General features: G+C 41.3%; 1 protein-coding gene across 14 annotated transcripts in view; it reads left to right on the forward strand.

Moving 5' to 3' along the window:
- Positions 1 to 1,713: 1,713 nt before the first annotated feature.
- The window catches only part of Syne1 (spectrin repeat containing nuclear envelope protein 1), a 437,993-nt gene continuing 423,428 nt past the window's right edge, over positions 1,714 to 16,278 (forward strand). For 11 of the 14 annotated variants that reach the window (XM_074072138.1, XM_074072173.1, XM_074072180.1 and 8 more), the window contains exons 1-2: positions 2,028 to 2,587; positions 9,916 to 10,196. In XM_074072138.1, coding sequence (XP_073928239.1) covers positions 10,130 to 10,196 — 67 coding nt within the window. In that variant the 5' untranslated portion in view covers positions 2,028 to 2,587; positions 9,916 to 10,129. Of the gene's footprint in view, positions 1,963 to 2,027; positions 2,588 to 2,811; positions 2,835 to 9,915; positions 10,197 to 16,278 lie in introns of those variants that run through there. The other 3 variants (XM_074072146.1, XM_074072145.1, XM_074072149.1) reach the window with 3 other exon arrangements.

Raw genomic sequence — 16,278 nt, forward strand, 5'->3', positions numbered from 1 at the left:
GAGTTCCCCTTAATTTGCCAACTTCAGAAACATCTAGAATAATTGTAATAGCTGTAACAATAATAATGATGCTAATTACATCCTGCGTTTATTGACCACATGCCAAGCACTGAAGTACCAAGTGCTCTTCAGTTGTTAGCTCATTTAGTCCTCACAGCAGCCCTGTGAACAAGCTACTGTTATAATCTTGAATCATAGGTATATAAAATCTGAAATTGTGAGAGGCAAATTGTCAGTGACAAATCACATAGGACGTTAATGAGAGAGCTGGCACTCAAACCTAGGCCTTTCTTGCTTAAAACCCAAGACTTTAAACACTGTATTGTTAAGGTACAACTCTTCTAACTTCTTTTTTAACATGTCTTAGAACAGTATTTGGGCTGCTCTTGCACCACAGACCTGGTGACTTATAAAAATTAATTTCCCACAGTTCTATTGGCTGGGAAGTTCAAGATCAAAGCACCCAAAAATTCAGCGTCTGGGAAGGACACACTTCCTTTTCATAGATGGTTATCTATGAAAGAGTCTATGGAGACTCTTCCCATTCCACCTTCAAGATCCAGAAGCATGAGTTGGTTCTGTGAAGGTAGGGATGGAGAAGGAGACCTGAGACAGCTTGCTCCTTTCCCTCTGAGGAGAAGGCCTGAAGTGTGAACCCTAATCTGGTGGTGACCTGAGCAAAAGAGAATGCTTTCCTGGGACACCTAGGCACTGCTGTTTATCCCCCTCCCCCCACCTCCGTGGGCTCTGGGCATCCCTTACAGAGGTACAGAGGTAAAGTATGCATTTTATAGTGAACCAAAACTTGCCCTCTTCCAGCCCCAATTTCCTGATGTATCAGGTTCTGAATTAGAAATTCATTCTTTAGTTTTGAAAAGAAAGAAAGAAAGAAAGAAACTCAAGGAAAGAGGACACAACAGATTGGTTTACCAGATTTGTTTCAGATGTTATTTATTTATTTGGTGGTTCTGGGACTTGAACTCAGGGCTTTGTGCTTGCAAAGCAGGCACTCTACCACTTGAGCCACACCTCCAGTCCTCAGATGTTATTATTTTGATGGGATGCAAAAAAAAAAAAAGGAGAATTGGAAGAAAATGGAAGGCTAAATAGTGGGAACATGGGCTGCAGGTGAGGGAAAGACGGGAAGTAAAGAGAAAGTTCTTTTACTTTATAAAGCGATCCTTCCACTCGGCAAATTCAGAGAATAAAAAATTGTCTTGCTCAGGTTGAAGATTCAGACATCATTGTTATTTTAAGATTCTTACAACATAGCCATGACAATCCCGTTCAACTGGAACTTCACTGTTAGTGGATAAAGACTATGTTTGACTTTGCTTGGAAACCATAAAACCACAACAAAATCAATTCTCCTGAAGGCTACTAGGCAACATGGGATCTCTTTCACCATGAGGACTTGTAGTGACAGACTAATGGCTCCACAATTTGTACGGTTTGTTTGAGGAACCTAAAGGTGCTTTTTAAATCACCTTCTGAAATAATCAACGAAATTAAGAGGTCAAGTGCCTTCTTAAGAAATCTAAGCTTTCTGAACATCAGTAACAAAATACAAAGCCTGACTAGTTTCACTCAAACTGAGAGTTACTGATTCGACAAGCAGCAGTTCAGCTGCTAGGATCTCCTTGGAGGTAGATTAAAAAGCAGCCGGCGGAATGCGCTCTTGGAACTGCATCACGTCCTTCCTGGGACCATCAGGGAACCTCCTGGTCTTCCTAGACAGGTTCCAAGCGTGCCTGGAAACCCTGGGCAAAAGTTAGCAGCCAGGGCAGCGCTGCCACTCTGGGCAGCTGGTCCCGGAGCGCTGCACCATTTCCTTCCCACCTGAACCCCCGGGAGGTAGACACCCCTCCATCCCGCCTCCCTCAGGAAAGGCTGGCCAAGAGCGGGGACATAGAAGGACTTTGCGGCTGCAGAGAAGCAGCTGAGGCCAAGCATCTCCAGGAGGTAGGGGAAGCTTGCAAGCGAGCCTCCAGGTCCCCGCCCCCAGCTCCACCGGGACCAACGCAGCCTGGAACCCCGCGCCCGGCGCCTGGCGGGAGGGGGTGTGGCGCGCAGGGGTGGTGTTGGGCCCCTGCCTAGAGGCTAAAGCCGCCTGGGTGACCTTCGCATCCGACAGGAGCAGGCTGCGGGAGGTGGGGAGGCCTAACCCCCCAGTTTGCAGCCCGGAGGAGGAACCGATCGGCTTGCGGAGGGAGAGGGAGGGCGGGGAGAGCCGCCGAGCCGCCGGCGCTGGAGGGAGTGCACGCCAGTCGGGTCGAGCGCTGGAGCCGGGCGGGAGCCGCTGGCCCGAGCGGGGCTGGGATTGTTGCACTCGGTCACCAGGGCGGCAGGCCGGCCGCAGCCCCGCAGACTGCGCCCGAGGCCCCGCACAGGGCGCGCGGACAGCAGCGCACCGCACCCCGCGGTCCAGCGGATCCCCGGCGCAGAGCCCTGAGGAGGCGATCGCTCGCTCGCTCGCTCGCTCGCTCGCGTCGCCTCGCTGCTGGGAACCTGACCGAGGCCGAGAGTGAAGGTAAAAGGAAAGACAGAGACAGAGAGAAGTGCAAGAAGAACCAATTGCTAACAAATTGTAAGCAAGTTTGTGCTTGCACGCTGAGGCTCTGCGTGCTGGGTGGGAGGGAGGGGGTGGCGGTGGATTGTGTACGTGTGTGACACTCACCGATAAGGCGATAAAGAGGTTGGGGAGCCTCTTTGCATCACGTACGTAAATTTCCCTATGAATATTCCCCCTCTCTGAGTTGTCATTTCCGCCCGTGGCACATCCCCTGGGCTCCGATGGTGCAGAAGCAAAAGGCAGCCACCCTCTTATTGTGATGGTGGGTACGGTCCCTACTATCAGATGGGAGACGTAGGGTGTAGAACAAATTCTAGGAGCCTCGCTTCCTCCACCCCCAGGCTATTTTAGGAAGGGCTAGGGGAAGGAAAATGGGTAGCGGAGCCGGGGGTTTGGAGGCTGCACCAAGGCCCGGGCGACTCCTCAGGCACTGTCATGGTGCAATTGCTTCCAGGCAGAGCCTACACTAGAGGGCAAGATAACTTTCATCTCCTCCTCAGAAAGACAGGTTCCAGACATATTTTGCGCTGCCACCAGAGGAGTTCTGGGAAATGGTGGTCCACCGGAGCACAGGTGCATCGCAAAAGACAGAAATACAGTCAGTGCAAAATGCAGCAGCCATCAGCCGCCCAAGAATGAAAAAGCCCCAGGGAAAGCCGGGAGGGGGGGGCCTGGGGGGGGCGCTGGGTATGCTGCTGGAAGTTCAGGCCTCTTCCTTGAATAGAATCAGATCCAGCCCAGGACCTGATGTATCAGCTAGGAAACCGTAGCTCCCTGGAGTTTTCATTTCTGAGCTTTTCAGTTTGGGGTAGAAAAGTTCCATGTATCTGAAATTTTTCTGAGAAAAGTAAGAAAGCCTAAAATGAATTATTTTTCTTTTCTTGAATGCACGTTTATTTTTGTCTTCATCTAAGAACTACTTTCTTAAGACAGTATTTGTAAACTGAAGCCAGACCTATACAAGAGAGTGCATAATAATTTTTAATCCAGCAAAGGTTATGAATATGACCTACATCTGCAAAAAATGCTAATTTAATTCCGAGTCAAGAGGATTGGCCTTTGTGAGGGCTGTTTATTCCCCAGGATGAAAAAGATTAATAGTATGGATAAAAAGCTCCTGACATCATCACAACAGTGTACTAAAATACATATCTATTTTTCTTGTGTTTTTCAGTTTATTACTTTGTGGCAGAGTTAGAACAAAATGTGCCAGATCACTGCTAACTTAATATGTTTCCTGTTGAAGATAAAAAGCATCTTCAGACAGACACTGTTTATAATATGGCTAGCCTTTGAAAAATGTTTGCTCAACTCTTACATTATAGCTTTGCTTTTATCTTTCTTGACAAATGATTTTTCACAAGCTGGTTTGCTTCTGTCCTAATTGTGCCAATACAAGAACTCTTTTCACTTGATTCCTTCCTACCAGGGAGTGGGGATTGGAAAACACTAGTTTATCATTTAGAATTTTTCCAGAACCACTTGGTGCTTCACTGGGACTATCTCTCTCACTATTAATGCAGTACATGTATCTTTTTGCAACTGAGAGGAGGTGTGACTATGACAGGATGTATGACCCCATAACCCTGTAAGGTGGTGGCATTTTCACAGCTCTGGCTACTGCAGCCACACCCTGTGGCCTGAATGTAACTGGCATGCTGGCCCAAGACTCCTTGTGGGGACATCTTCCTCTTCAGTATGTCCTTCTTGTGGTCTCCTATAACAAGAACTAATCTTGGGCAAGGAGTGAAATATACACTCTAAAGAATACTTCAGAAGAAAGAAGGTGGCAGATGTCTTTGGGCAATTTGTACTCCAAGCTTGCAAAATATTTTTTGAATCATTGTTAGCTAATGCTTGTCATGCTGGTCTGTGCTGCACATTGTCTTGTGATTACTTTTTCATATTCTGTTTCAAGAGAAAGAACCATTTTGTTTTACAATTCTGAATAATTCATAATAGTGAATAATTAATGGCATTATTTGCTGCTAACCTGTATAGTTATATTAGTATTATGTCTATATTAACTCAAAATGTCCCTCTTCTTCCCTACTTTTTTAGCCATTTTAATATTTATTAATTATTGCTACTACTACTAGGGGACTGGGAGAGAAAATAATTTAATTGAAGATTAGACATTTATTTGAACTCATTCCAGCAAAAGATTCAAATAGAAGGGAGGATCTATTGAAATTGTTTTAAAATTTTTATGTAATGGTGGATTTCAATATTAGTGCTTTCTTGTACTTACTTAGGTAATAACTAATAGCCATACTTCATACTGTTGTGAATCTGTTTCTATGCTTATGGTCTCCATTTTTTTCAGTTAAACACAAGCCATATCATCTCTGGTGTCTGCAGGGTTTGGAATTTTCCACTAGTTTCCTAATATCTAAAGTCTTACTTGCATTGCTTTGAGGTATATTCTTGTGGCCCAGCAGTGCTGCTTCTACTGCTTTCCTTACTATATTCCTTTTTAGTTGCACAAACAAGAAATTGCTGTTGCAGCTTATTGTCCATTTGGAGTAGAGACAGGAAAAGTCAAGTTGTGACATTTCACGACTATGCTTTCCCCAGGTGTTGCTGTTAAAACGTAATTCATCTAGGAGAATCCCAAATAGCACAGACTCTAAATTCTCACTGCTCCCTGCACAATAAGTACAGCAGATAGATGGTTACTGTTTGATGGTTTCCACAGTGGCCTGGACGCCTCCTTTACGAAGTCATCCTGTTTTGCTGTAATATTGCTTATAGTATCTCTCCCTCTGCTACTTAAGCACTAAGAGTGGTCTGTCTGTCTGTTCTCTGCTGTTTACTCAGTAGATAGCATTGTGCCCTACCAAGAGTTTCCCAATACATATTTGCTATGCCAAAATAAATATGAGAATCTTACCTCTCTGCTAAGCATGATAGATGAATATGGCTGCATTGTATTTCATTTCCTTCTTCTGGAAAGATTTAAAGATGGTATGGGAGCTGTCAATTCCTATACAGTCTGTTCATGTCTATTCCAGGACCCAGCCTCACCTCTCACTCCCGCACTCCTCACCCCCTCAATATCCTCCACCTGTTATAAAATCCCTTGCTAACCTTGGGCACAGTGAGTTCATTGGTGGTTCTGGATCTTCCTCTAGTGATGTGATGCTGTAGGTCGTGTCCACCACCAGAAAACTGCTACATAAGCAGTGAGTTCAAGGATCTCATGACCCTACACCAGCAGGCGTTTTAGTTGTCACTCCTGCTAACATTGGTTTTGAGAAAGGAGAGTATACTCTGGAGCATCTTCCCATCTTAGAGCCATTTTTTCGTATTGCAGGTGGAGAAACTGAGGCCAGAGGAAGAATATTGAGAAACAGTGATTTACTGAAACTCAGCTGCATGACAAATGTTACATATTTACTTTATTTCTTTATTATTTACTTATTTGTCTTGTTTTGGTGGCACTGGGGATCAAATCCAGGGCCTTGCACATGTTAGGCAAGTGCTGTATTACTAAGCTATACCTTAGCCCCATATTTACCTTTTAAAACTTAATTTAAGCAGAAGAAAATGTAGCCTATATTTTCTTCATAAATTAACCTCATTTTGCCTTTGAAAAAGGAAGGACTTAGAAAAGTTGACCTTTCTTAAGATCATATGCAGAATAAGAGACAGACTTAAAAGTCAGCTCTAGGCCTTTCTTTATACAAAATCTGTGCATTTTCTGGAACATCTCTCTCTCTCTCATTCTCTCTCTCTCTGTTTCTCTCTCCTCCCCCTCCCATCTCTGGAAAGCAGTCATTGAGTGAGGAGCTTTGTACACAGAGCCAGCTTAAAACCATTCAACTAGTTGGGACAAAGTTAAAACCTAGAACTCACGTCTTATAATGTCCTTTTATTATCTTCTTTTTTATTAACTTGACATTTCTTATCAAATCATATGACACTCAAGTATCAGGAAAATCATAATTTCACAATATAGGATGTATGTGTATACTGGAATGATGAAAGCAAAATGGCTTATCTTTGGCCTGAAAAAGGAAGGATATTGCAGCAACTCTTTTTGTGTCAGGGAGAAAGGCGTTTTCTGGGGTTGTCTCATAGACAAAGTATCATGTGCTTAAACACAGGTATTGAGGGCATAGCATGTGCTCAGGGATGAGACACTAAAACAATAAAAGTATAGTCCTAGTGCTTGGACATAGCTCAGCAGTAGAGGGCTTGCCTAGCATGCACAAGGCCCTGGGTTCTACTCCCAGCTTTGCAAAAAGAAAAAAGTTACAGTCCCTGTGCCAGCAAAGTGTTCACAGTCTGATTCGAGTGAAATGAGACTAACGATAGCAAAAAATACAAGGCAAAGTGTACTCATTCTAATGGGGATTATTACCGCTAGAGGAACAGAGGGAAAATTCTGCTGTTATGTGTGCTGCTGGTGTGTTCAGGGAAGGCTTTTGGAGGGAGGAGGTCCTCGGTTAGTTGCGTAGTGATGCTGTGGATTTTGTCAGCTGTTGATGTTCTGCAGAGAAGTGATAATGAGCGGCCAATGGAAAAAGACTTCTGAGAATTGATCCAAAGATAAATTCTGTGCACCCCTTTTCTCTTGAGCTGTACTAACGGCACCACAAATCCTGGCCATCAGTGGAGACTCTTCAGTCTCCTTTGTTCACCCTGGAACCTTGCATCAACCCTCCCAGTCTTGCAAACTTGGCTTCCTAAAGGTTTCTTCAACTTTACCTTTCACTCATGCTCTCCTCCATCCAATTTCTTTCTTTCATCATTTCCTACCTGTATTCCTGAGATACCTTCCTAACTGAATTTCCTAGAACTTCCAGCCTTGAACTCCATAAATCCACCCTTAAAAACTATACCTGTTAACTTAGATTATATCTTCTCATTCCAGTCTAAGGTCCCTCAATGTTTTCTTATTGCCTCCTAAAGAACCAAACCCACTTTCTGAGCATAGCATGTAGGGAGCCCCACCATCTGGCCCTTCCTCCTGCAGAGTGTCACCTCGCGTGACACTTTGCTAACCGTTGGCTGGTCTACAAACAAATCACGTTGCTTCTCATTTCTGTGTGTTCGCTCAAGCTAGTGACTCTACCTGGGAATCACTTCTTTTCCTTTTCACCTAGCACTAACTCATTTGCCATGTTAGCTCCTTTCCTGGACACTTCTCCAGAACTGCCAAATTAGTGCAGCCCCTGTCCTTAGCATTCCTCTATCTTTATATTTGTACTTATTCCTGAGAATTTTTAATTGTCCTTTCTATGTTGCATCTCCCACAATTTTCCAAACTCCTCAAAAATAGATTCTGTGTAATATTTATCTTAGTTTCCCCAGAAATTGAACTCAGGCATGCAGAATGTGTTGTGTGGTACAGCTGGACACATATTGTACACAAGCAAAGCAATTCAGAGTTTAATGTGTGTTAATCCTTTTGTGACATGAATGTGAACTGGAAAAGGGTAGAAACAGGGTAATTGGTGGTAGAACTACTTGATCTTAAGTCTTTAATGTTTGATTGAAAGTGGGCTCGTGTTTTTATCATTTGTAAACTCCAGTGCTGAGCAGGGCTTAGTGTCAAGTAGCTGAATTGAAGTGAATTTCTTTCTTCATCTCTACTTAGTATATGTGCAAGTGACTGGTCAACAGATACATAGGTAGACAGATACAGAGAGACAGATTTCAGAAAGATATATTCTTGCATTTACAGAACCCAACTTTCTAACACTTAGAGGAGCTGGTGATTATAAGGTCTTCCAGGCACTTCTCACTCTCTGAGTCTGCCAATTAAGGTAGCCTTTGTATGTGGAATATTTTTCCCTGGGAGAAATAGGCTGCTAATGGGCAGAGAATTTTGACAGAAACGGGTAGGTGGTGATGATAGCCCATCTTTATGTAATTACTTCTCTTCTGAGAATCTTTTGGAAAGCCACCCACTGAGAGGCATCTCTTTAGCCTAGAAGATGCCAGATACAGGGTCCTACTTCTAGTAAATATCCTTTCAAGTGGCCAAGAGATGTCTGCATCTACCTTCCTACTACTTGATGCTATCCACTGTGTCTCTGTCCCCTGACTTTGAAAGTGAGCAAGTAGTGAGGTCATCCTTTTGATGACTTTTTACACAAGGCAGCAGCAGTATGCAATGTTTTTCATCCTTTTGTAGTCTAAAAGAGATATTAGCAACTTTGAATTTGGATCAGAGACTAATATATTCTAGTATTTGTAATAGCGTTTAAAATCAATTGTAGTTTGTAATTACTTGATTATTTAACCAACCCTTCATAAATAATACTGCTTTATGAATCACACAGTCAGATTATAATAGCACACATAGACTCCTCTTGCTTTATTTTTTCTTTCAGGCAAATGGACCATCCCACATAATATGTGCTGAACTTTCTTTAGACTTGCTTTTGCTCTCCTGCTTTTTCTCCACCTCCATTCCCTTTTTTTCCCCTCTAACATTGTCATAACCTAAAGGAGCACTGTGAATTGTGATGAGGTATCACTCTCAAATGGGCATTCCCAGCATGGCCCCTTCCTTAAGTTTCTGTCTTTGGGTACATTACTCTCTCCTATCTTCTTTCTGTGTAATTATCTTGTTGATAGCAAGACTTTCCGTTCAGCTAGCTCTAAGGTTAGAAAATCCTTGTTCAGCGTACATTTCTCAATGTCAAGATTTCACCAACTACTCACCTAATTCTTCTCACCACCCAAGCCCAGAGTGATCAGTTATCCTTGACCAAAGCAGAGAGTTCAGCAAGGGGTTAGAAGGACAATGTCCTCTCTGGTTAGCACACCCTCATCCCACTTACAGCTTACTTTAGAGTCTTTCTGCATAGGGAGGTAAAAGCTAAAGCAGACCCATTTTGCCTTCTAAAAATGGAATAATTGGAAGTCAGATTTTTTTGTATGAAATAATGTTTGCATTTATACTGTTTCAGTTCATCAAATTGTTAAAGAGCTACGATATGTGATCTCATTCCTGGAAGTGAAACACAGAAAAATGTGTTTGAAAAACAGCAAAAATAGTGCAGATAAGAGAATCTCTGAGTGTTAAGCAATAAAACTCAGTGTAAGTCATAGATCAACAATGTGTATAGTGTAAAAAGAAAACATGGAATAAAAGTGAGAATTTCTCCTTTAAACAACCAATTTTATTTTATGTCCCCTTTATATATTTTATCAAGTATCACAGGAATTTCTAACATTTGCATTGTGCTTTGTGTTTTCCACATTAATTATTTTATTTTATAGTGAATCAGGCACTTGATTAGAGAGAGTTTTCCTTTAGGCACTATGGTGACCCAAGTAGATAATTTTCTAAATTATACTGTCTTTTGTTTGGTTTGGTATTTTAGGTTCTTGAGGTCATCTAAGAAGGCTGTCTGAAAACAAAAGAAAAAGTGGATCTATCTTTGGGAGGACTGTCTCCTTACTGGCCACTGCCAGGACCTGGATTCATCTGTGACTCAAACAGACCTAAAAAGTTCACATAAGCTGTCTGGAGTGGAGTAGTCTTGCCCTGCCTTGGGGGACATCTCTTGGTGTTGGCTTCATGCTACATGAGGAACCATGGCAACATCCAGGACAGCCTCGCGGTCTCATAGGGACATCACCAACGTGATGCAAAGGCTTCAAGGTAAGGGGAAGAACTTCAGTTGCTTTTTAAAGTTTGAATACCAATTTAATTTGCTTAGACTTTTATTCAATTTTATGAAATTACAGCAAAGAATATCCAAGAATAGACTGAACATTTTTTATTTTGTTTACAAATGAGTTCCTGCTTGCCTTAAGATGCTGGTTTCTTTATGTAAAAAGAGAAGAGAAAGACACAGGTTTTTGTGGTTTTGTATCTGCATTGGTACAATCTTGATGGTGGTCATTCAGTGTCCAGTTGGGAAGTCAGAGTCATTGCCCAGTGTACAAATGCTGTTCTTCAATTATGTCAGTGGCAGAATGACACCCATGACAGTGCCCTGATGGGGTTATCATGCCAGTGCTGGACAAACAGCTGTGTGGTATTGTTAAGTAAGTAAACCAGAGGCATTTCTCAAATAGAAGGCCTGACATAATCTAGAAATTTTTTTTTAGCAAGTGAGGCAGAAGAGGTTATGAGAGATGAAACAGCATGATGTTAACAGTTAGTGGCAGCAGATGAACAGGCCTTGTATCCCTCACTGGTGCTCTTTCTCTGACAGCAAACTGTCATTGAGAAGGGAATTAACAGAGATGTTGTGGCAGCTCATATATGAGCTCTGAATTGTCATTCTCCCCTAAATGCATTTGTCCTTAACTATAAAAGTAGCTTTCACCTGCAAATATATGAGCACGTTGCTTCTTTGTCGTGATCCTAACAGTCCCTCTCCCATGCTTTAAATGTATACTTGTAGGATATATAACTTTCCAGATTTAGAAAGCTTTTGCACTAATCATTGCCATGAGAGCTTAAAATAATGTCATAGTTTTTGTATCTCTAACAATGATCATTTTGGTTTTGTACCCACATTGGTTTGTCACAATCGCACTTTCTTTGCTTACAGTGTACTTAAAGTGCATAGTGGTAAAATTCAACTAAGCATTCTTTTTAAAAAATTTTTGAATCTCAAAATTCTTATGTTGGTTGAAATAAAATGGGAAAGTAAGACTACATATTGTATGATGGATAAATGTGTATCCATTTATATAATATTACCAGAAAATCAAAACTAATCTGTACAGACAGAAAACAGACCCCAGATTGCTTGGGGAAATGAGGAGAGAAAGAGAGAGAGAGAAAGAGAGAGAGAGAGAGAGAGAGAGATTACAAAGGAGTATAGGGTAACATTTTAAGCATTATGGCATTTTCATGCATGTATATAATGTACTTTGATCATATTTATCCCCCATTTGCCCTTTCTTTTCTCTCTCCTTCTTCCCAAGTAGTCGTGTCTTCTATGTCTTCTACTTCCTTTATTTTTGTTTTTTAGATCTAGATTCCACATATGAAAGAAAACATGTGATAGCTGTCTTTTGACTCTGGCTTTTTTCACTTACCATGATATCCAGTTCCATCTATTTTCCTGCAAATGACATAATTTTTTCTTCATTATGACTGAATAATACTCCATTATGCACGTATGTCATAATTTCTCTATCTATTCATCCATTAATAGGCACCTAGGTTCATTCCGTAATTTGGTTATTGTGAAGAGTGCTGCAAAAGCCTTGGGTCTGCAGGTGTCTCTATTGTATGATGACTTAAATTCCTTTGGCTATGTACCTAGGAGTGGTATAGTTGAATCATGTAATAGATCTTTTTTTCCTCTCTTTTTGATGGTACTGGGGTTTGAACTCAGAACCTTGTCCTTGTCAGGCAGACACTTTACCACTTGAGCCATGCTCTCAGCCCTTTTTGCTATAGTTATTTTTTTTAATAGGGTCTTATATTTATGCCCAGGCCCACCTGGACCACAATCCTCCTATTTATGCTTCCCATGGAGCTGGGAGTGACAGGCATGCCACACCCAGCTTTTTATTGGTTGATATGGGGTCTCCTGGACTTTTTGCCTGGGCTGGCCTGAAATCATGATCCTCTCAGTCACCACCTCCTGAGAAGCTAGGGTTACAGGCATAAGTCACCACACCTGGCTCTATTTTTAGTTTTTTGAGGAACCTCCCTACTGATTTTCATAGGGGCTGCACTAATTTACCTACCAACGGCATATGAGGTTCCCTTTTTTCCTGCATCCTCACCAGCATTTGTTATTGTTTGTTTCTTGATGACAGCCATTCTGACTGGGGTGAGATGGAATCTCAGTGTAGTTTTGATTTGCATTTCCCTGGATGGCTAAAGATGTTGAATGTTTTTGTATGTATTCTTTGGTTATTTGTACTTCTTTTAAGAACTGTCTCTAATTCATTTAAAGATTTACCAATTGGATTATTCTTTTGATGTGTAATTTTTTACCTCTTTATGTATTCTGGATATTAATTTCTGGTCAGATAAATAGCTGGTAAAATTTTTCTCCCGTTCTGTGGGCATTCTCTTCACTCAGGTAATTGTTTTCCTTTGCTATGCAGAAATATTTAATTTGATGCAATTCCATTTGTCAGTTCTTGCTATTATTTCCTATTCAGAAAGTTGATCTAGGCCTATATCTTGAATGTTCTTCCCTATGTTTTCAAAGTCTCACATCTTTCATTAAGGTGTTTGATTCATTTTGGGTAGAGTGAGAGATATTGGCGGTGTTTCTGTCTTCTACACTTTCTACATGTGGATATCCAGTTTTCCCAGAAAGAACTGTCATTTCTCTAGCATACTTTTTGTCACTTTTGTCAAGACTCAGATGGGTGTAACCACATGGGATTATTTCTGGGTCCTCTAACTACTTCATTCATCCAGTACATAACTGTTTTTGTGACAGTACCTTGCTTTTTTGTTACTATGGCTCTATAGTGTAATTTGAAATCAGATATGTTGATACCTCCAGTATTACTTTTTGACCGAGATTGCTTTGGTTATTTGAGGTTTTTTTGTGCTCCTATATGAATTTTATTATTTTTTTCTAGTTCTGTGAAAAAACGACTATTGATGGGGATTACATCAAACCTCTAGATCAATTTTGGTAATATAGCCATTTTCACAATGCTAATTCTGATAAACTATGAACACAGGCAGACTTTCCATCTTCTAGTGTCTTCTTAAATTTCTTCATTGTTTTATAGTTTTCATTATAGAGGTCTTTCACCTCCTTAATTCAATTTATTCCTAGGGTGTTTCCTTGAAGCGATTTTGAATAGGATTTTTCCTCATTTATTTCTCAGCATGTTTGTTATTGATATATAGAAAAGCCATTTCTTTTTTTTTTTAATTTATTTTGGTGGGACTGGGGTTTGAACTCAGAGCTTAACACTTGCAAAGTAGACACTCCACTGCTTGAGCCACATCTCTAGTCCTGTATGTTTATTTTTATCTTGCTATTTTACTGGAAGTACTTATTAGCTCTAAGAGCTTTCTGGTAGAGTCTTTAGGGTCTTTTAAGTATAGAATAATATTGTCTGCAGGTTGGAATAACTTGAATTCTTCCTTTCCAATTCAGGTTCATTTTTTTCTTTCTCCTTCCTTATTGGTCTGGCTAAAAATTTAAGCACTATACTGAATAAGAGTGAAGAGAGTGGACACCTTTTTCTCATTCCTGACTTTAGAAGAAATGTTATCCATTTTCCCCCATTTGATATAATAATGATTAGAGGTTTGTCCTATGTAGCTTTTATTATGTTGATATATTATACTTCTATTTCGAGTTTTTTCCATTATGATCTTATAAGATAGAAGAAATTATTTCAGTTTTTTGGTATTCCTAAGACTTGATTTAGGCTAAAATGAGATCTGTTATGGAGAAAATTTCATGGGTTGCTGAGAATGTCTATTCTGCAGCTGTTGGATGCAATATTCTGTAGATGTTTGTTAAGTCCACTTGATCTGTGGTACATTTTAATTATGAAGTTTCTTTGTTGACTTTTTTGTCTGGATGATCCAACTGTTCATGAGAGTGGGGTATTGCAGTCACACACTACTATAAAAAAGAGTGGAAAGATATATGAGATGAGCATATTAAAAATAGAGGTGAGGTAGGTTGGACATGGTGGCTGTATCTATAATCCCAGCTCTTGGAAGGTGGAATCAGGATGTTGACAGTTGGGGGCCAGCCTGAGAAAAGTTAGTGAAAGATCCTATCTGAAAAATAAAACAAAGTAATGAAGCAAAAAGACTGGGGTGTGGTTCAAATAGTAGAGTGTTTGCCTAGCAAGTGCAAGGCCCTGAGTCTAATCCCCAGTACCAGAAGAAGAGGAAGAGGAGGAAGAGGAAGGAGAAAGGAGGAAGAAGAAGAAGAGGAAGAGGAAGGAGGAAGAGGAAGAGGAAGAGGAGGAAGAGGAAGGAGAAAGGAGGAAGAAAAAGAAGAGGAAGAGGAAGGAGGAAGAGGAAAAGGAAGAAGAAGAAGAAGGAGGGGAAGGAGGAGGAGGAGAAGGAGGAGAAAGAAGAAGGAGAAAGAAGAAGGAGAAAGAAGAAGGAGGAGAAAAAGAAGAAGAAGGAGAAAGAAGAAGAAGAAGAAATAATAGTGAGGGAGAACATAATAGAATAAGCAAAGAGAAAGACAAAGCAACCAAAACAAAACACCAGTCTTAGCTGAGGAGGAAGAGGAGGGAGACGGTCCATCTTCTCTCAGTTTACTTGGTGTATGCAGGCGGGGGTGGGGGGCAGAGTGGGGCAGCTGTTTTCTCTCTGAGTATGAACTGGTTAAACCAAAAAGGACTATTTCCAGGTTGAGCCCTGTCCTGCCTTTCCTGCTGGGTTGCTAAGCTGAATTTTTGTCAGTATTTTTCTCCATACAGGCCTGCTACCCTCACATTGCTCCTGCCAACTGAGCACAATGCTCCCCAGTTATGTCCCTTGTACCACAGGTGCTTTGTTTGTGCTGGTTTACCATAGGAAATTCCTGAGTAGTGGCTGCTTTCCACCAAATCTCTCTGGCCCTCTGAGAGTGTACAAAGCAGTCAGACCAAAGCAATCTGCACTGGCTCCAGTTGATCCTGTGGGTCTTGACATCACATTTCTCTACTATAGAACAGAGTGGGTCTCTCTTACCAGGTTTTGGGCTTCAGTTCCCTTGATACCCTTGTCCTTGGCTTTTTTCTGTAGCATAGCTTACACTTCCTACCCAAGTAGATCTGTGTCTGTGAATCAAAATCCAGATCACAACCAGTTTTCTGGGTCCACACTGATTCTGAGGGCAGTCACGTGCTCACCCAACGAAGACAGGGAGGTTTGGAGATGTAAAAAGCAGGGTCTTCTGCTGTCCCTGGCTAACAGATTTGACTGTAAGACCTTCCTAAGATGATTCTCCTTCACAGCAAGCCAGGAAGGATGGGGGGCCATTTTCCAGCATCTTTTTGCTATTCAGGATACAGATTTTCTATCTTAAGCTATATTTTTGAAGTGCTAGCTTATAAGCCTCTTAATTCCCCGAGGCTTTCCTTTTTCCTGTTAAGCATTCTTGACTTTCAAAATACAGACACAAGTCTTAAATCTGGACACTTATGTACGAGAACATTCTTATAGTTATAGAAAAGCAGGAGATGGGTGAAACTAGATTGGTTTCTCCACGCCTGACCAGAAACTGAGTTGACTGAAAGCTTCTGCACCTGTACTCATGTTTATCTGCTTATTGGTGATGCCTCAGTGTGACTGGAGCGTGTTTCCCATTCATTGTTGAGCAATTCCACTTGTCATGCCTAAAAGAACCTTGGTAAATAAAACAGATCTTTCCTGAGTATATAATAGGTTTAGACCTTTTTCCCATAGGCGGAAAGCTCTCTGATTGGGTCTGTCCAGCACCAGGGATCTCAGCTTTAAGTTGTTCATCTTGATTTGAGTAGATGTAGCACTGAATTTTGAGTTTATTCATCTGTCTACGACTGCCTTTACTATATGCCCAAGGGAAAGTTACTGAACCACTTCATACCTCAGTGGCATCAGCTATGAATGACGAAAAGGAAGCCTATAGGTCTCTTATAAAAATGTGTGCGTGTGTGGGGGGAGATGACTTGGCCATGAAGCAGATGAAATTTCCTATGAATTTATTAGATTCTCTGGATGAGCTACATATTGACAATAAAGGAAATCTGGGAGGAGAAAATCCGAAATGACTCAATCACATTGTGGTTCCACAAACATGCTAGTC

The sequence above is a fragment of the Castor canadensis genome, chromosome 1, assembly GCF_047511655.1.
Source record: "Castor canadensis chromosome 1, mCasCan1.hap1v2, whole genome shotgun sequence".
In the NCBI taxonomy this organism is placed as follows: Eukaryota; Metazoa; Chordata; class Mammalia; order Rodentia; family Castoridae; genus Castor; species Castor canadensis.